The 21551-nt window shown below is 38.4% G+C and overlaps 1 protein-coding gene and 1 long non-coding RNA gene across 6 annotated transcripts in view; one reads left to right on the forward strand and one right to left on the reverse strand.

The window, feature by feature from the left end:
• Window positions 1-1901, reverse strand: part of LOC138824737 (uncharacterized) — a 67734-nt gene extending 65833 nt beyond the window's left edge. For 4 of the 5 annotated variants that reach the window (XR_011371170.1, XR_011371168.1, XR_011371169.1 and 1 more), the window contains exons 1-2: window positions 1746-1901; window positions 454-1190 (exon numbers count right to left, since the gene is read on the reverse strand). This is a non-coding gene — a long non-coding RNA (uncharacterized lncRNA). The remainder of the gene's footprint in view (window positions 1-453; window positions 1191-1745) is intronic. The other variant, XR_011371171.1, reaches the window with a different exon arrangement.
• On the forward strand, window positions 1557-14427 carry Kbtbd8 (kelch repeat and BTB domain containing 8). The gene is made up of 4 exons (XM_070018920.1): window positions 1557-1676; window positions 2218-2428; window positions 7009-8123; window positions 11339-14427. The coding sequence occupies exons 1-4, from the start codon at window positions 1661-1663 to the stop codon at window positions 11800-11802; spliced, it is 1806 nt and encodes a 601-aa protein (XP_069875021.1). The 5' UTR covers window positions 1557-1660; the 3' UTR covers window positions 11803-14427.
• Window positions 14428-21551: the final 7124 nt, after the last annotated feature.

The raw sequence follows: 21551 nt of genomic DNA on the forward strand, positions 1-21551 counted from the left end.
CACTAGTTTTAGTATACTCTACTTAAATTAGAACTACCTTACCTGAAAAGAAAACTGCAGACTCTGATTACTTATTACCAACCTTGAAACAGAACCTTTGCATTTTTAAGGAACATTGAGAATGCATATGATTATTCCCTCACTTTCCTTCTACTTATTATGTTTTTTTTTTGTGTGTGAAATGTACCATAGTGATAATGAAATCTTTACTATGGAGTTCATTTATAGCATGTCATATGAATGGCAAGATTGTAATGACAAAAATGTTCAATTCTTGAATTTATATTAGATGGGCTTCCCCCCCCCCCCCGTGTATCCTGCCCATCCCTAAGTTTATTAATATTGTGGGTTAAACTATATTCTTTTCTTTAACCTAGAAATATTGCCAATTTGCTTGTTAAATGTTGAGAATTAAATGAAACAGAAAATGGTTCTGGGCATGGTGATACACACCTGTAATCTCAGAACTGAGAAGCTTGAGGTAGAAGTTTGAGTTCAAGCCAGTTCAACAGGCCACATAATGAGATCCTCTCTCATGATAAAAAATAATTGATAATTGGCCAACTGTCTCTTAAGCAGTAAGAGACATTTTAACATGGGTTCAAAAGATTTTCAACTATCAAATATCTATAATATTTCAAACACCCTGTTGGGTGCCAGAAACAGGTAAAGTAAATCAAAACGGGTGCGCAATACATTCTTTGCTTTCTTCTAAAAGATTTTCAGTTTATGAAGCAGACAGAATATGGGTTGTTGTCCACATGTTACAAGTAGAACTATCTAAGAGTGTAAATCTTCTCTAAGATATCACCAGGCTCAGGACTTTCTCCAATATTTCTTCGAAGTATCTAGAATCCTTACATAGCGACCTTCTTCTCTTGAAGGGGAACAGGTGGTCCCTGGGAGTTTGTAGAGGAGACAGGTTGGAGTTTAATGTTCTGAGAAGCCACTGCAAGCAGACCAGGTCAATGCGTGGAAAGCGGAGCACCCGGTCAGAGCGAGGCTATTTCAATTGGGTGTCCCAGGTGACTCATCAGAAATGGTTTGCTTTGGGGCCTTCTGGAATTTTCCTTCAGGAGGGGTGTCATATTGCCGTTGCATTTTTTGGACAGCAGCCCGCCTGTCCGTTTCCATAATGTTCTGGTTTTGCAGCCTCACGTAGAGCCCACATTCATCCGTAACCTTACTCACTGGCAGGAAGTTTAGGGTATGAAAAAAAAAGGGTTACAAAAAATGAGCCAGAGGCAAGGAGAGAGGCCAAAAATGGGGGAATTCTCGCTAGAAAAGCTTGCCCTGCTCCAGCCCCTCCGAATGACAGGTCTCCCTCAGGCAGAAGACTACATCTCCCGGCAGGCCCTGCGCGCCCCGCCCCTGCTCCGCGCTCTCCATCTCCGCCCGAACCAGCCAACGGGGATCCCCTTTTTGGGCCTCCGCCCGAACCCGACCACGCGGGAGCGCGGGCACGGAAACTACATTTCCCGAGATGCAAGTGCCCATTCTTCTACCAATCAGCAGTAGGAATTCGGAATATGGAGGCGGAGCCAGACTACATAGGACACCCTATTGGCTAGGAGAAGCTTGGAAGGGCCGGAACCCGGGAGCCAGAGGAGCGAAATGACATTTCCTCTTTAAATAGCTGGAGCCGGGGCCCCATCTAGCAATGGCTGCGTCGGCAGGTGGGTAGTGCGGTAGCCGGGACGAGTTTTAGAGGGTGGAAACGAGGGGAACAAATGGGGCCCACTCACGGACTGCGAGCTCAGGAGGTCACCACGCGGAGCCGGAGAGGATGGCGCAGTGGAGGTAGCCGGGGGTCGGTGATGAACGGTGTGGGGGTGCCCGGGTACCCGCCGCCGCCCGCCGCCGTTGGCGAGGCGGTTGCGGGGCTCCCGACGGCCGCCACCCGCCCCGCTTCCCTCCGGGGGCGCCCGGCCGGCGTGCTGGCTCGGGGCGGCTTCGCCTCGCGCGTCCGGTCCGCGAGCGCGGCGCGTCGGGCTCGCCGGGCTCCGGCCGCTGCGGGGCGGCCTTGGAGCCGGCGCGGCCCCGGGCTGTCCCCGATCCCATGATCGGCGGTTCTGGGGAGACAGTCCCCCGTGTGTTTGTGTAGGGGAGGGGCGGGGAGACCCTCAAACACAGAAACAAACCAAACAACCTGACCCCACCCCACCCCCGGGACACCGCAGCCGGCTGGAACTTGTGGCTGTACGATTTCTCTTCTAGATTTAAATAAGTCTTCCCCAACACCGAATGGGATCGCGTCCTCCGAGCCAGCCAACGAGGCCATGGACCCCTTCCATGCTTGCAGTATTCTTAAGCAACTCAAAAAAATGTACGATGAAGGACAGTTGACAGACATTATAGTGGAAGTGGATCACGGGAAAACATTTTCCTGTCATAGGAACGTTCTTGCTGCCATCAGCCCCTACTTCAGGTATGAAACTTACATTGCTCTCTGCACCGAGCTCCCCGCTCAGTGTTGTCTACTCCATGTTTATACCGAGCTGGAACAGTAAAATGAAACCACCAAGAATATATGTGTATACACACACACATTAAAGTAGGTAACAGGTTGTATTTTATTAAGTACGGTTTGTTTTTCTCCCTACGAGGGTCTTCTAAAATCCAATTAGTGGACCGTGTGTTTGTATGTGTGTGTATGTATGTGTGTGTGTGTGCATATGTATGTGCTACCATATATGTCAGTAACTAGCTACAAATGACTATTTAAACTGCTAGTCTTTAAAGTTAAACAGTTAGTAACTCAAGTATACCAAACATTTCAAGTGTTCAGGTAGCACATGTGGCTAGTAACTGCCATATTAAGCAGCACAGATCAGATTGCTACATATTTCTATCCTTGAAAAGTTTTTTTTCATCTTTGAAAAGTTGTTTCTGTCCTTGAAAAAATTTTCTGAACCATGCTAATCTAGAATTTGTTTCAAAAAAATGAGTCCTAACATGTATTTCTTTAGTATGTATAACTCTTAGAGAATTAGAGTTCATACAGTGGGTTTTTTTTTTTTTGTTTTATTTTTATTTTTTGGTGCCTTTAAGCCTGAGGTTTAACTCGGGGCCTGGGTGCTGTTTCTTAAGACTTTTTTTTTTTTTTTTTTGGTCCGCGTGGGGCTTGAACTCTGGGCTTGGGTGCTGTCCCTGAGCTCTTCAGCTCAAGATGGCAAGCCCTCTACCACTGGAGCCACAGCACCACTTCCATCCTTCTGGTGATTTATTGGAGATAAGAATCTCACAGATTTTCCTGCCCCCCCCCCCCCCCCCCCCCGACTTTGAACAGAGATCTTCAGATCTCAGCCTCCTGAGTAACTAGGATTATAGGTGTGAGTCACAGCTCCCAGCTTCTTGAACTTTTTCATTTAAGGCTAGTGCCCTGCCTCTTGAGCCATAGCTTCACTTTGGACTGTTTGGTGGTTAATTGAAGAAAAAAGTCTCACAGACTTTCCTGAGTGAACTGTAATCCTCATATCTCAGCTTCCTGAACCGCTAGGATTGTAAGTATGAGGCCCCAGGCCTGCCTCATAGATTGTTTTTAATGGGGACAAAAGCAGTGTAATGAAAATAAATGAAATAGTGTCTATATCTTAGGTCTCCCAAACCAGTTATTTTTATGCTTCTCTTTTTAGGGTTTTTTTTTGTTTGTTTCATTCTGTATTGAGTTTTGCTTATAAAATATTGAGAAGTACAATTTTTAAAGCTTGGTCTGAAAAAAAACTTCCTATTCTAAGAAGATAATGGAAAAAGTAGTTTCCTGCCTTAACTTTTTTGTTTCCATTGTTCACTTTTATAAGCCTTTCAAGATCCCAAAATGGTGCACCCATGACAGTAAACTCCTCTCAGCCACATTGTGAATGTGTTTTTTTTTTTTTTTTCCTGTTGAAAGTGCCTACCTTTATAGGGAACTTAGCAGAGTAACATTCCAAACAGTAGTTTCTGGTTCCTCTTTCTCAGAATTCAGGGTTAAATATAGTTACTTCAGTCTGATCCATGTGATGTCACCATTGAGACCTGACTAGGTTAGGTCATTTGGACTATTATGTATTATCACAAGATAATGAGCTGGAAAGAAAAAAAAAAGATGAAATTCAAATACACAGAAAACAATGTTTGGCCTGTCAATGAAAATTACTAGTGCTATTTTTATACCTAGGTTAAAATTTATTTTCAAACTTTATTGTGTATTAGATTTGAGCAGTATAAAAACTGAAACTTCAAAGTTAAAATATCTATCTTACTGAAATTTCATTCTCTACATTATATTAGTTAAATAGTATATGTGTATGCATAGTGGACTTTGAAGACTTATATAAAAGAAGCACTCATACAACAGCTTTTTCTTAATTTCAAACAAGTAAAAGCAATGCTTGGAAAACCTGAGCATAAGATGGGTGAGGAAGAATTAGGTTTTAAACTACTCTGGTTCAGAAGTTTCTTGGAATTAGTTATCCTGATGTAGAATCTAGAAAATCATAGTTGATGATGTCTTTTAAATTTATCTTTCTTTTGTATTTTTTGATACTCGGGTTTGAACATTGGGTGTTGCACTTTCTGGGCTGGTAATGTATCACTTGAGCCACACTACTAGCCCACACGTAATAATTTCTAAATCTTGCATGACAGGTGGAAAAATTAGAATAGCTGGGAATCTGGCATGGCCGTTTCCTGATTCCAGTGACTTGATAGAATTAATATTTGTGTGATTATTAGAAACTTTTGTGATTCAGGATTTTGTGAGAAGAAGTGCTTCCACTGTTGGTTAGAGTTTACCTGAGGAACCTATTAGAACAGAGAACTCATTGGACACTAGACCACTCCTGTGTGGGAGACCACCCTGCTCCAGGCAAGAGTAGTTGCCATGATAAAAGTATATGAGGTAATGTTCTCCTAGGGGAATTAATTCTATCCAATGACAGTTTTTATTTTTCTTTTTAATTTGTAGCTGTATATATAGTCTTATAGCACCTAAATTGAAAATTAGCTCACATATAGGACGTCTGGTTTTTAATCATCAAATCCTGTGATAGTAAACTTAAAATTTTACCTTGTCAAAGTGAAAACAGAACTCAGCATATGTGTAGCTATTTAGCAGGTTATGTCCTTCTACCTTTAAGGCTTCTCATACTTCATTTAAAAATACCTCCATGTCGGGGCTGGGAAGGTGGCTCAGTGGTAGAGCACTTGACTTGCATGCTCGAGGCCCTGGGTTCGATTCCTCAGCACCACATAAGCAAAAAGCTGGAAATGGCGCTGTGGCTCAAGTGGTAGAGTGCTAGCCTTGAGCTGAAGAGCTGAGGGACAGCGCCCAGGCCCAGAGTTCAGGCCCCATGACCGGACCCCCAAAAAAAAAAATACCTCCATGTATATGATGTAGACTTTAAAAGTGACTGGAAATTTTCTCTTTTAAGGATATCTAAAAATATATATATAACAAAAATAACATGTGAAGGATTTGGGCCCAATAGTTATCTTTAGTATCAGTTTTAGCTTAATTTTCTCAAGAAGTAGATTAATTTCCTCAAGAAGTATCTATTAGGCATACTATGATAAAGACATTTCCTCAAATGGCTGTTAAAAAGCGATTTTTGCTATTTTTGCTGTATAATTCTTTTTATATTTTGTTTTTATATTTAAGGATTGACTAGAATGAAACATTAAAGAAAGGGTAAAAAAGGTAAATGATTTTTGTAAATGATTATTACTTAAAGAACCAGGTATTAGCTACTTAATGTTTTGGCCAAGAAAGTTTGATAAATGCATCAATATTTTAATTGTTTTAAAAAAGTTTGGTCTTCAAGGAAGTCTTTGAGATTTTAAAAATCATTATTTTCAAAGAATCAGTAATGTGTTCATTTTAGACATAATACCCTAAGATTATCTTTATGTGTAAATGTAAATAGGCAAATATGGTAAATTTGAGAAGATTACGTATGACTTTTAAGGAATGGTTTTCAAAATTTCCAAGGGTAAGTGATCATTAAATTTCATGTAAGTATTAAGAGACCATTTAAAAGACAGTAGTAGTTTTAAAACATTTAGATAGAGAACATGTGCTTTGGAAGAACATCTTGCTCTTACTAAGATGAAATTTAAACAATTTATTTGGGGTGTAAGTTGCTCTTGTTTTCATTAAAATATAAATAAATTTTATTAGATTGTGACTTTTACTATATTATTTTTATAGTCTTACAATTATCCCAAACTTTCTGAGACAGGCCAATTTAAGGTCCAGTGTTTGTAATGTAGCTTAACTAGAAGCCTGTGTTCTATCTCCTTTTGATCTACTTTACTTAGGTTGGCACTGTTGAGAAAGACAGATCCTCTGTAGTTGTGGGGGTCATTGACTGGATCTAGGATCCAAATTAATGCAAGATTTGATTAACAAGAGATGTTTATTATTACTAGTTTTACATATACCTGGGGATCTGGACAACAGCGTGAAGTCCAAAGAAATGATCGAAGCATAATGTCTTCTATTTTTTAGACAAAGACATTTGTGAAGTAATGAAAAGACAAGTAGATATCTGGTCTAGGATAGTAAGAAATACAGTGGGGTGGGGTGGGAAGATATAGAGGCTCATTGAGTTAAGGATTATTTCAGAATTTGTTTATTCAGGCTATCTACAGCCACAATTAACCCAATGGCTCTGGTGATCAAGGCTATTTTCCAGCCTTGGCATGTGAAGTAAATCCCCCTGAAGGCTTTCCATGGCTTGTTTTATGTTTAGAAAACAGACCAAATGGCCCTTCTTTAAATGATTCCTGCACATTTTGAGATAGACTGTCCTTAACTTCTTCAGCAGAAAGTGACTGTGTCTAAGAATAGAGCTTTTGGGATTAGCTAGACTAAATTCTTCTGTGGTCAATTTTTATTCCTGTTCACAATACCTTAGAATATATTAATTCAGCTTCTAAAAGTTGTCTGGTAACTATCCTTTTAATAATTTGTCAAGATAATTTTTAGTTGCAGCACGCAAATATTGACCACTTTTTCCTTCTTAGATCCATGTTCACTAGTGGCCTTACAGAAAGTACTCAGAAAGAAGTTCGAATCATCGGTGTGGAAGCTGAATCGATGGATTTAGTACTGAATTATGCCTACACTTCTAGAATTATTCTGACAGAGGCCAATGTTCAAGCTTTGTTCACTGCAGCTAGCATCTTCCAGATTCCTTCTATTCAAGACCAATGTGCTAAATACATGATCAGTCATTTGGAACCACAAAATTCTATTGGTGTCTTTATATTTGCTGATCATTATGGTCATCAGGAACTGGGAGACCGATCAAAAGAATACATTCGTAAAAAATTCCTGTGTGTCACCAAAGAACAAGAGTTTCTCCAGCTGACAAAAGACCAACTGATAAGCATACTAGATAGTGATGATTTAAACGTGGATCGAGAAGAGCATGTTTATGAAAGCATTATAAGATGGTTTGAACATGAACAGAATGAAAGAGAAGTATACCTTTCAGAAATTTTTGCCAAATGCATACGTTTTCCTCTGATGGAAGATGCGTTTATTGAGAAAATCCCACCTCACTTTGCACAAGCTATAGTCAAAAGCTGTGTAGAAAAGGGAGCAGCCAACACTAATGGCTGTACACAGAGGCTTGGAATGACTGCTTCTGAAATGATTATATGCTTCGATGCTGCCCACAAACACTCAGGAAAGAAGCAAACAGTGCCTTGTCTAGATATAGTCACAGGAAGAGTGTTTAAACTATGCAAACCACCAAATGATCTGAGAGAAGTTGGGATTCTTGTATCACCAGATAATGACATTTACATTGCAGGAGGGTACAGGCCAAGCAGCAGTGAGGTTTCCATTGACCACAAGGCGGAAAATGATTTCTGGATGTATGACCATTCCACTAATAGATGGCTATCCAAACCATCCTTGCTGCGAGCCAGAATAGGCTGCAAACTAGTGTATTGCTGTGGTAAGATGTATGCCATTGGAGGCCGAGTTTATGAGGGTGATGGGAGAAACTCCCTGAAGTCTGTGGAGTGCTTCGACAGCAGGGAGAACTGTTGGACAACGGTCTGCGCCATGCCAGTTGCCATGGAATTTCATAATGCCGTGGAGTACAAAGAGAAGATCTACGTTTTACAGGGTAGGTGCCAATGTGAGTGAGTTCTGGCAAGGCTACTTAATTATAAGGAAATAGGTAACATTTCCTGGTAACACTGCTGGCATGTTTCTCCTAAAGTATTCGTTGGTATGGTCTATCTGTAAAGGACCTATACAGAAAAATTACCTTGTGAATCAAAAAAGGTTTTAAATACTTAAAAATACTTCTAAATTACTTAAATTTTGTTTTTGTATGTTCTTGTAGTTTGGCCTATGAGGAATAAGAAAACACAAATAATTCAGCAACTTGAGAGAACTATTTCAGAACGTTTTAAAGACTAATCAATAAAATAAGATTAGTACATATTCCTACAGTCAAAGGATACAGTAACTCCTTTGTTATGGAATTTACCAGATTAGTTTAAAAGAGGAAAAAAAAGAGCAAAGTATTATCTAGAATATTAACTAGATTTATACTATTCAATTAACAAAGAGTTTTTTGTTTTGCTTTTCTGTGTTGATACTGGGGCTTGAACTCAGGGTACTCTTGCTTAGTGACACTCAAGACATACTCTACTATTTGAGCCACACCTCTACTCTCAGCTTTTTCTTCATTAATTGGAGATAAGAGTCTCAGATTTGTCAGCAAGAGCTGGCTTCAAACTAAAATTCTTAGATTTCAGCCTCCTGCATAGCTAGGATTACAAGTGTGAGCCACTGGCACATGACTACCAAAGAATTTTTATAAGCCTTGTAATTACAGTAGTTAGGAAACAATATCTCAATCAACAAAGGCTGAGATAATTTTTCATATTTTAATTTCACTGGTTCATATTTCCTTTCATAATAGTTTGTTTTCAGTGTTTTGTACTGAAAAAATTTGAGATAATACGTTATTTTCCTATTCCCTTATTTGTGAGTGTACTTATATCTAAAACACACACATACACGCTCTTAAGCCTTTGAAGTCTGGTACTATGGCAAAGTTACAACAGAAACACAGCAAATGGATGAGAATAAGGTTTTAATTTGTGAGAATGTTTTCCTTATTTTTTTTCTTATATGTTTTAGTTGCTGGAAAGTTGAATGTTGAGATTACGCAAATCCTTATTTCTTTACATTGTTTCTTAATTGGTTATAGTTAAATGTTTCATCACACTATTTTTAAATAACAGGAAAATTGGAACTTCAAAGACATTGATAACTTTTTTAAGCTCTTATCCTTGTTTTTAAAAATTGTGTTCTTTATCCTAATCTTTTGACTTAAAATTTCCTAGAAATGCCTGAAACTTTTTGGTCTAAGTTCAACATCAAGTTAATTCTCCAGGAAGAGTCCTGTTCTCTAGGGCCTTATTTTAATTATGTAAAGACAGTGCATGACTTAGATTTGTTGGTCTTGCCAAAAAGATGGAATATAGGAATGCTTGTATAATGCATGTAGTATTTCTGGATAGTGTACATCATCCTATAGTGAAGTACACTCACTCCTACCCCCTCCTGTATTTTGCGGGTTATAACCAGTTAACTGATAGAGGCAGAATCAATTATGAAGTTTCTGATTGGAATGCAAAGGTTGTGTGTTAATGCAAATATTATAGCAAAATAGCATGGAATTAATAGAAATTCAGGCCCAGAATAAAGGGCTTATATTGCAAATAAGAGAAATTTGAGGCCCCGAGGATTTTAATTGCTAATCATTGGTTTTACTTTATTAAGGAAGACTTTAAATTTTAAACATGAACTTTTATGCTTTTTGTTGGTTGTGGGACTTGAATTCAGGGCCTGGATGCTGTCCCTGTGCTTTTTTGCTCAAGGGTAGAGCTCTACCACTTTGAGCCACAGCGACACTTCCAGTTTTCTGGTGGTTAATTGGATATAATAGTCTCATGGACTTTCCTGCCCGGACTAGCTTTGACTCACAATCCTCAGATCTCAGCCTCCTGAGTAACTTATAGTTACAGGCATGAGCCACCTGCACCTGGAACATTTAAAAGTTTTGTTATCTTCCTTATCAGGAATTCTGTTATAAGAGCAGGTGATATGCAAGCAAAAGCTGGGGATCAATTAAAACACTATTACTTAATGTTAAAATGTTATTATAAGTAACTATGAAGTTGAATTTGGAAATAAGACTAGTAACAGTTTTCAAGAGGAAGCTTAACTTAGAATTCTCTTTATATAAATAAACCTGACACGAATAGTTGGAATGTTGTGCTATATAGGTGCTCCTAAATCTGAAACTTTTTTAGTGCCAGTGTGACGCGCCAAATGGAATATTCCACACTAAACCTCGTGACAGATCGTGGTCTCATCACTGAAAAAACTTTATATGCATTTCATGGTTAGACTTGAGCTCTAGCCTCAAGATATCTCATTTATATGCAAAATCTGAAAATACTCTAGCTCCAAGCATTTCATATAACAGATATTCAATCTATATATTGTGACTAATGAAAATAATTTAATCTGTTCATATAAAACCCAGATTTTTTAATTAGCAGATTTTAAAAAATTAACAGATATTCTAATCAGCAAAGGCATTGTAAATCTTTAGGTATAATGTTTTTGTTTTTTTATTTTTTTAAGATATGGTCTCCTTAATTTCGAATTGATATTCCTCATACCTCTGGAATATGTAGTTCTTAAAGACATTTTTAACTGGCAGACTGAATTGCTATACCCTTTTACTGTTAAATTAGAAATGGACCGGAAGTCTTTCCACAAACCATGTGTGTATTTTCTGTATTTTTAGTGTGTTTTCTGTACTTTTAGTGTTGTCAAGTTTTCTACTGTTGAAATTTGTTTTTGCATTATAGCAGCAAAACTTATGTAAAAACAGCAGTGACCCATAAGCACAAATCTGAACAATTCCATGTCTTCTAATTAAATAATTACAACAAAAATATGGAATGACTTGTTTATGATGGAGCTGCATATATCCACTTTGGCTTACTAAATGACTGTTAGTAATGATGGTTTCTTGAGAGCTAGCTTAAAATAATTTTCTTAGAACACACAATAGGTTAGAACAAATGGAACTAAGCTCTTAACTGTCATTCTGCAATGTCGTCAAAGTAACTCCTTATTGTACCCCTTTTGTCCAAATCTCCCAATTCAGGTTGAATATAATATTGTCTATTCTATTGTATTTACAAATGGAAACATTTGGAAAAGTATTCACTCATCTTTAGAGGTTTGGATTAAACATACAACCAAAACCAAACATGACAACGTACATATTCTTGTTTTCTTTTTTAGGAGAATTTTTCCTCTTCTATGAACCTCAAAAAGACTACTGGGGTTTTTTAACTCCCATGACTGTGCCTAGAATCCAGGGCTTAGCAGCTGTATACAAGAACTCTATCTACTACATAGCTGGAACCTGTGGAAATCATCAGCGTATGTTTACTGTTGAAGCCTATGATATTGAGCTTAATAAATGGACTCGGAAGAAGGACTTTCCATGTGATCAGTCCATAAATCCATATCTTAAGCTGGTACTATTCCAGGATAAACTCCATTTATTTGTTCGAGCTACTCAAGTGACCGTTGAAGAACATGTCTTCAGAACCAGCAGGAAAAATTCCCTTTACCAATACGATGACCTTGCTGACCAGTGGCTGAAAGTATATGAAACCCCAGATCGGTTGTGGGACCTTGGCCGCCATTTTGAATGTGCTGTTGCTAAACTCTACCCTCAGTGTCTCCAGAAAGTACTGTGATTAGTGACAGATCTTCTAAGTATCAGTGGTATTTCAAGAAATCTTGTCAGGAGAGGCTTGATCCAAAAAGCTGAGAGTTTTAATATACAGAAATGGGTGCTTTTAAAGATTACAGTGTAGGGATGGATTTGCTTTCATTTTTGTGATGTTTTTTCATTTCAGTAAGGAAAAGAGAACAAAGTGCAATTATCAGCATTTTTTTTTCCTGGCATAAAAGTGATTGTCATTTTACAATTTTGTGGTAAATAGTCACTGAACTACCAGAAGAATCAGGACAACTATGCACTCTTAAAGAGCAGTTAGGTTAACTAGGTAGAGTCATCCAAACTAGTTTGACATGACTTTTTATTTTAAATACGGGTACCTATCTGAGGCAATATCACTAGTACTTTATTTAGCTGTGACCTCTCTAATGCAGAGAAGCACTAACTTAGATCCTCATTCTTAATATTTATATATATTTACATGTTTTTGTGTACTGTTTTCAAGAGATTTCAACATATTCTGTTATTAGACAGAAGGAAATATCAGTCTGAGAAAGAGCTTGTAGACTGATTATTCATATTTCCCATATACTTTTAAGTTAGGCTAAAGTTTTAAAGTGGCAGCTTTCTATCCATAACTTTTTCAAGTGCAAACACTGTCTCAATTTTTTTTTTTAAATCCCAGAAAGGGCTTAAATTTGTAGGTGGCTGGTGCTAGTATAAGAATTCATGTGTATAGTTGATTGATTTAAATGGTCTGAGCCTAAGTTTATCTTTCAAGTTAGTGTATTAGTTTCAATGTCATAGTACTTTACCTGTTGAACTCTTGTGATTTCACAAGGCTTGCTAATTATTTGGTAGGATATGTCAGCTATTGGTCTAACTTGATTCAGTCATAGGATAATAAGACTGTTATATTCCAAGTTTGCACTAACATGGGCCATTTTGTTGGCCTCCTTTGCTCTACTTGCTGGTCCAGACATTGTTGGTACATTGTGTTATAATGTGAAGTTTTGCAACTACTTTCAAAATTCTATTTCCAGAAACAAAATTCCTGTAGTGCTCTAATAATTCAGTGGGTTTTATGTTCCATATATAGTTACAATTTCATTTTCTTTCCTTTTTTTTTTTTTTTTGCACTTAACAGTGAAGAAACAGAATAGCAGATTTATGGATACTTTGAAGGCACATTTTTCATGTTCAACTGATGAATTTCTAAGTCAGTTAGGAATATTAACATAAAGGACAAAGTAACTCATGTCCCTAAGGCAGGTATTTGGGTCAGTAACTTACTCTTTAGTATGCCTAGAATACTTAATAAAAGATATGTCTTTCCTAATCTAAACAGTTTGACTCTCTTGAAGAAAACAAACTGGAATGATTTGTATTTAAAAAGATCTCATACATATTGTAATGTGATACTGTGAAACAAATTTCAAACATTGCCTCTTTACATCACATACCTCATTTTTTCAGAAACTTTCCAAACTGCTTTACAAAGACCTCTACAAGTAGGGACAGTTTTCTGAAGCAAAAGTTCAAGGGGACAGCATTTATAGTTTTAACATTTAAATCTAGTTCTAGAAAGCTAGATATGTAGTTTCTTCTTGGTCTTGAGAGTGTAACTAATTTCTTTATAAATGGTATTAACAAATACATTTACCCTCCTTAATTTTTCTTCTATTGTCTTTATCTCCATGCTGTTTTGGAGTTATTTCTGTGAGTTTAATATTTTTTTTCACAGTTTTGAATTGCTGAAGAGAGGGAAAAAATAACCATTTTTTGTTTTCATAAAGCTTTGTTCAGTAAGATTTCCTGCCGCTTTTTGACAATCTTCTATATTTAGAAAAGTGTATTACTTGAAAACATGACATAGAATTTTGAGTTAGCAATGTATTTGTGCTGTATTGTATGTAAGAGAACAACACTGTGGTTCATTATTCTGTTGATCTGCACAACAGTTGTTCATTTTATTATAACAATTTATATTGAGGGTATGATCTAAGAATAGTGGGTCAAAGCTAAGGCTTAGAGTTTTCTACTGGAGTAGAATATATTTGAATTTTGTATGAAGAACTATTTGTTTACATTATATATAGCTGGGATAAATTGCCACTTTTAAAATGGTTTCAGAAGAGTTCCTAGAAAACTAAGATTAGTATTGTGTGGGTTTATGTGTAGATATTTAAGGCACATTTTCATAGTAAGATGAAACTAAATAAAAGGCACAATGACAACTACAGAACTAAAAGGTCCCATTTTAATTGTGTTCTTGCATTTGAAGAATGTATGTAGCACTTTCCTATATATTTTTTGTAACACATTGAAGACTGGACTGGATAAAACTATGTTATAGGAAAGTAGAAGTTGTATTTTTTAATTTCCACCTTTATTTCCTGTTATTGTATAAAGTTGATGCTTTCTCAATTTCATTGGTGCATGTGAAGAAGTGGATATAATCTGAGAAAACAGATTCCATGTAAAGCAGATTCAAATGGCAATGTTCAGTGCTCAGGTATGTAGTAAGTACTGTAGTCCTACAGGGGCAAATGTGTAGATATTTTTAAACATTTTGCCATAATTGCACAACTTTTTGCATTTTTACCTAATGTCATTGTTTCTTATAATAAAAGTTTTTCTGATTAAATAAAACTTCCAGCTTTGTAAATTTGACTTCTGACAAGTTTTACAGAATTAACATTTAGTGAAAATAATGACATACCTCATCTCAGGGTAGACTAGGGTAAAAGTGAATATCCACTGGTAGGAAATGAATTAGTTGCCTGGTGCAGGTGGTTCACGACTAATCCTAGATACCTATGAGGCTGAGAACTGAGGATCACAGTTTGAAGGCTAGCCTGGACAGAGAAGTAGCTGAGATTATTTAACAGCAAAGCTGGTCTGGAGGCATGACTCAAGTGGTAAAGTGCTAATTGAATAAAGAGCCAAGTGAGTTCAAGTGCCTGAATTCAAACACCAGTACTGGCAAGAAAATAAATAGAAAATTAAATAAATAGAAAATTGTATATAATTGTTTCTAAATTCTAAAGCAAACTCCCTTATGTCATTAATTCCTTTTTGCTCATTGTTCGACACTAAAATGTCTTATGATGTATATATATATATATATATACACACACACACACACACATATACATATATATATACACATATACATATATATATGTATATATATACGTATATATATATATATATATATATATATTTGTTTGTTTGTTTTTGTTGAACCTGGGCGCTGTCCCTCAGCTTTTCAGCTCAAAGCTAGTGATCTACCACTTGAGCATCAGCGTTATTTCCGGCTTTTTCTATTTATGTGTGCTGAGGGATTGAACCCCTCATGCATGCAAGGCAAGCACTCTACCACTGAGCCACCTTCCCAGCCCCTCTTGTAAGATATTTCATCTGATTGGAAAATCCTGTTGCCTCTTTGAAACATACCTAGACTCTCTTCTTATTCCCTTCCACCACTGTCAACCTCGTTGGAGCTAGCCTGTGTTGTCTGCCTCTGGACATTTGTCTTCTTGTAATCTGTTCTCCTGTCAAAACATTGTATCCCCTAATGTTCATGAGCCTTCAATCACATTTCCCCAGCTTACTGCATTTTAGTGATACAATCTCAGACATGCCAAGAACCCCAACACATAGGAGTCCTTTGCCACACTGTCTGGGCCACCCTTCACAATCTGTATTAAAATGTCACTTTCCTGACCATCTTATTTTCTAAGTCCTTTCTCACCCACACCATCTACCTTTTGCTCTTTCTCGAGTTAAAATGCAAGTTTGGCAAAGTGAGGGCATTGGCTCCAATGTGCAGGTCCGTATTGTGCTTCAGATCATTGCCTGGAACACAGCTCTCAGTAAATGTTAGTGGGAGGAAATTGATCTTCAGTTACCTGTCAGAGTAATCCTGAGAAGTGGTTGGATCAGTATTGTCATTGATTTGATCAGTTAGGAAGAAAAGACAAAGCAAATTGCTAAAGGTCGTATAACAAAGGGCTCACCCAGAATCAGAACAAGATCTCCACTTCCACTTAGTGCCTACTGCTGTTAGTGCCAAACAGCAAAAGGTAGGTGCCCCGTATTTTGTTCGATTGCCTTTTTAGGGTTCTGTTTTCCTTAGAGCCATGAAAACATCTTCATTAAGCTTGTAACTGATTATCATCCAGTCAGCAGATGAGGTATATCTTGCTTGTCCCATCTGTACCTCCACCCCATTCATTATTGTATTACAAAATAAGTTATGAGTTCCGGCCCTCTAAAATTTCTGAAAGAGATCGTGGAAAATCACTCCAAATTTTACTTCAAATATAGACTTTATAGGGCTGGGAAGGTGGCTCAGTGGTAGAGTGGTTGCCTGCATGCATGAGGCCCTGGGTTCGATTCCTCAGCACCACATAAGCAGAAAAGGCTGGAAGTGGCACTGAAGCTCAAGTGGTAGAGTGCTAGCCTTGAGCGGAAGAGCTAAGGGACAGCATCCAGGCTCAGAGTTCAGGCCCCACTACCGACAGAAAATAAATTTAAAAAATATATTTTATAGTGAAACCATCTGGACTTGATGCTGCTTTACTTTTTTTTTTTTTTTATGGTAGTACTGAGGTTTGAGCTCAGGTCTTCTAAGCAGGTACTTGACCTCTGGAGCCATGCCCTTGGACCTCTAGTCATTTTTCAGTTAGGGTTTGGACTCACCTACAAAGCTGGCATTACAGACAGAAGCCACCATGGCCAACTTGTTGGTTGAAATGGCTTCTTGCTAACTTTGTACATGGGTTAGCTTCAAACCAAGACCCTGCTGATCTCTGCCTCTTGAGTACCTAGGGTTACAGGCGTGAGCCACTGCTAGCCTGACTTTTGTGTCCTCTCTGATACTGCTGTCACTTAGCCATACTATACTCTTACTACTCAATATAGTTTTATTTTTCTTGGCACAATTGTCCTTTTAGATTACATCGCAGAGTACTTTAGTGGGCTGTGTCCTGGAGCTGGGACCTTAACAGACAGACGTTGTTGCATTTATATCCCCAGCTCCATCCTCCTGCCCCAGTGGCAGCATCCCAACCTTCTTTCCACAAAGCCCTGACCCCTGTTAGCTCCGTTAATCACTTTACGATTAGGAGGGAAGGGAAGGCTAAAGGGAATTGGGATGGAGGAATGATTTTCCCCACCTTATATCAAGCTCTGTGCAAGATCTTTTCCCCTTGTAATGAAAAAGACAGTGTATTTTACAATGATTATACCTCCTCTGCCCAAGTGATAGTCTCTAACTGTTCCTTCTCAGATCTTTACTATTAGATCCAGGTGGGATTCCAGCAGATAAAACCCACAAAACTGTAAAGGATCCCAAAAGATTGGAGCTTCTGGGAGTCTACTCTCAGCCACCAGCCAATCGAACCAGATAACCACTGTCTATAAAACTTCAGGTTTAGGACAGCACGTGTTGACAGCCAACCTCTGGATTCACTGTGCTCCTCATTTCAAAGTGATTGCAGGCCATGTAAGTTTTCTGGCAGCTCCAAGGAAAGTCAGATTCAATTGGAACAGCCTTTTCTTTCCTTCCTTCCTTTCCTTCCTTCCTTTCCTTCCTTCCTTCCTTCCTTCCTTCCTTCCTTCCTTCCTTCCTTCCTTCCTTCCTTCCTTCCTTCCTCCTTCCTTCCTCCTTCCTTCCTTCCTTCCTTCCTTCCTTCCTTCCTTCCTTTCCTTGTTTGTTTGTTTGTTTCTTTCTTTCTTTCTTTCTTTCTTTCTTTCTTTCTTTCTTTCTTTCTTTCTTTCTTTCTTTCTTTCTTTCTTTCTTTCTTTCCCAGTACTATCTTTTTCTGCTCAGGGCTGGTACACTATCATTTGATCCACAACTTCTGTTTTGGATTTTTGGTAGTTAATTGGAATAAGCGTCTCATGTACTTTCCTGCTGTGGCTGGCTTTGAACTGTGATCTTCAGATCTTGGTCTCCTGAGTAGCTAAGGATTACAGACATGTGTTATCATTGCCTTACTTGAAAAGCTTTTTCTTATGAAGCAGGGAGTAATGACATCTAGGATGTTTGCATTTTCAGTGTTCAGTCTAGAAGTGCCAGTAACATGATTCAAATAAATATATATATGTGTTGGTTAGATGAATGAATTAATCTTTAGGGTTTTTTTTTTACATGCATTATAGACTTCACAATAAAAAGTAAAAACCACCGGGGATGTCGTGGCTCACGCCTGTAATCCTCACTGCCTCAGAAGGCTGACATCTGAGGATCGCAGTTCAAAGCCAGCACAGGCAAGAAAGTTGGTGAGACTTATCTCCAATAAACCACCAGAAAACAGGAAGTGGCTCTGTGGCTCAAGTGATAGAATGCTTGCCTTGAGCTGAAAAGATGAGACAGTACCATGGCCCAGAGTTCAAGGCCCATGTGACTGACAAAAAGAAAGAAGTAAAAACCATGTTTTTATTCTTTTTTGGGGGGGTCCGGTCATGGGGCCTGAACTCTGGGCCTGGGCCCTGTCCTTCATCTCTTCAGCTTAAGGCTAACGCTCTACCACTTGAGCCACAGCGCCACTTCCGGCTTTATCTTTTTGCTTACGTGGTGCTGAGGAATCAAACCCAGGGCCTCAGGCATGCAAGGCAAGCACTCTACCACTGAGCCACCTTCCCAGCCCCACATGTTTTTATTCTTAATCATTGTCAAGTATATTTTACTAGTAAATTTCCTATTCATGGAATTGTTTGACATATATAGTTCAGGAAATGCTGACTGTCAAGTACCTCATAACACAGCTTTCTGGGACAAATTAAAATTATATATAACTTAATTAACATAATCATTTTGAGATTAAAAAAATCAGACTGTTAAAAGTAAATTGAAGGGTGGCTGTGGTCAAGAAGCACTGGTAAATTGAAAATTGCAATGTAATCATTTAAAATCATCTATTGTCTAGTTTGTTAAGAGAAAAAAGACAATAGGTCCTTTTCTCTCCCACAAGTACATACATGACTATGATTTTTGTGAACAAAATATTATAGTAAATATTAATAAAAACCATTTAATCTTTTTTTTTTTCCAGTACTGAGGCTTGAATTCAGGGCCTGATGCTCACTCCGCTTCCTTTTTGCTCAGAGCTGGTGGTCTAACATAGGAGCCACGCCTCCAGTTCAGCCTCAGACTTCTGTAGTTAAGATTACAGGCATTAGCCACAAGTGGCTAACAGAAACCATATTTCTTCTAAGGTCTTTTTTTTTCTGTACTGGGTTTGAACTCTGGCCTTGTGCTTGTTAGTCAGGCCCTCTGCTTCTTTCTGCTTCTTGAGCAATGTCCTCTGCCCTTTGTTTTATATTAGTTTTATAAACACAAACTATAGTGTTTGGGGGTGACTATGAACAGATTAGTTAATCCGAGTTCAGTTTCTTCATGCATAAAATAAGCTAATAATATGATCATCTTAGCTTCTGAGGGTCAAATAAACATTTAAGTCACTTGTCACAGTGCTTGATGCATAATGAATATTCTGTAAATATTTGTTGTGGTTAGTATTCGTGAGCATACTGATGACTTTTAGATCTACTTAAAGCAGAACTTTATAGAACAATATTCTGTGATAGCTAACGTAAAGCATATACTAAAGAGATGTCTAACCATCTGGACTCTGCCTACAAGCCATGCATGAAAACAATTTTCACAGTTTTGCAGTCACACACTTCTCACTTTCATTTCCGGGCTGTACCTTTTTTAAAGGACTGAAGTTAAGCAAATGATATTGTAAGTGATTTATACAAGGCGTGTAGCCTCTGCAAAACAACACTAAGACCTTTCTGTTGGCTTTTAAGAACTGAAAAGGGCCTGTCCTTACTTTATCCTCCATTCTCATTTAGAGATAACAATCTGTCTTAGTCACTTTGGTCATGGAAGAAATTACCACACACTGGATGGTTTAAGACAAAAACAACAACAAATAGTTATTTCTTACAGTCTTGGAGCTAGAAGTGGGAGATAAAAAAACATTCAGGCTGGGCCAGTATCTGGTGAGACATAAAGTCATATTCTGACTGTATCATTTCACAGTGGAGAGTGGAGGGACAGATGCAAACTCTCGTGTCTGTTTACTTTCACAGACCTTGTACGTGCTAAGCCAGTACTCTACTACTGAGCTGTATTCCCACATCTTCGGTTTCTGTAAATGTTTGAGTCGCACTCATATATGCTCTAAAGGTGCCACTCCTAATCCCATTACCCAGGATTATGAGTGGGGAGGGAAAATCAACAGAGTCCCTACAGTATGTAGTGGACTTTGGGTCCCTTAGTTTATCGTTTGCGACATTTGTCTATGGAAGTCCTGTAAGGATAACAGCAGCTGAAGTCAGAGCACCTCACAGCAATGCTTAGGTAAGGACAGCAGAGACAATTTTGAAACTGAGCTCTGAAGAGAACGAATACAATGCAAAGGAAAAGGCCAGACATGAAACAGTAATTAAGCAATGGGGTAGGGCCAGAAATCACTGAGTGAATTAAGGGGCGGGTGGTGGGTGTGAGCGAAGGCGAGTTGGTGAAAGCCTCTGATGGGGAGACTGGAAGGAAGGCACTGGTGAAATGGCTTCTCAGAGAACACAGGCTTCCCGATAAAAATGGACAATGCAAAAATTCATAGCCTATCTTATTTTTATACTACTTCTAATTGAGGGGTCTTCAGTACCCCTCCAGAGCTAAGAGGTCACAAAAACCTAGCTGCAAAGAGGCAGGGCTAATGGCTGACAAAGCCCTATAAAAAGGAGCAGAGTAAGAAAAATCCTGACTCAAGAAAAGGCACACTTTCTGTGGAAGAGAATACAAATAGCTCTGCTTGTCCAGCTTTTCACTAATTTGCCTCAGAGTCAAATCTCTTTCCCACTCCGACCCAAAATATCTGGTTTGTGATGGTGGTGGGTGTGGTGGGCGCAGGAGTCCTGGCAGAAGGCATGCCTACACACAAGGTGCTGAGGACCCAGGTCCTCTCCTGGAGCATTCTGTGAGGCAGAGGGGCAGAGAGATAGTACCCAGGGTCTGGCTCTAAAAAGTTGGAGTCTCATGTATCTCAACCCCCAGGTTGTACAGTTCTGTTGTACAGTTGTGTCTAGGGATAATTTTGATCAACAGCTTATAAAACCAAGTTATAAAAGCCTATATTTGTCCTCTTCTGTGAAAGATGGGAAGAAAGATATTCTTTTATATTCATTCATAAAATGTGGTTTACAGAAAATATGTGCACCCGTGAACATATTAAGAGGGTTTAAGAGATGCTCATTATTTTTCTCTTAAACCCACATTTCATGGTTCTAAAAAAACAAATAGTCACCGTTTATTGGCAACTCTGCTGTCCACACTTGATTTGCTGTACAGTATGACATATTTTGCATTTACCATAGTTATATATGACAATAACCTCCCAGGTGAGAAGTATTTAAATGTTTATGAGCCATCGGCTAGTATTTCTTTCCAGGCACTTTCCACTTTTTGAAATGGCTTCGTACATGCTATCTTTTTGGAGTCTACTACTGGTCTTGAAGCTATTTGTCACTGCTTTCTTTTTACTGTTTAGGTAAGAAAAGCCACTGAAGGGAGACTGATGTACTCATGAGATCAAATCTAGCTGTTATTGAAAGGAGATGTTCACTCATTCCCACTCTGCTGTAAGCTGTGAAGAAGGAGGATTGTCTGATTCCAAACCAGTGGTGCAAGAAGCATCTGCCATTGGGAAGGGAGCCCGTTGGGGATGTAAAATGAGTGAGCTCACT

This window comes from Dipodomys merriami, unplaced genomic scaffold (assembly GCF_024711535.1).
Source record: "Dipodomys merriami isolate MVZ:Mamm:240054 unplaced genomic scaffold, mDipMer1.0.p SCAF_13, whole genome shotgun sequence".
In the NCBI taxonomy this organism is placed as follows: domain Eukaryota; kingdom Metazoa; phylum Chordata; class Mammalia; order Rodentia; family Heteromyidae; genus Dipodomys; species Dipodomys merriami.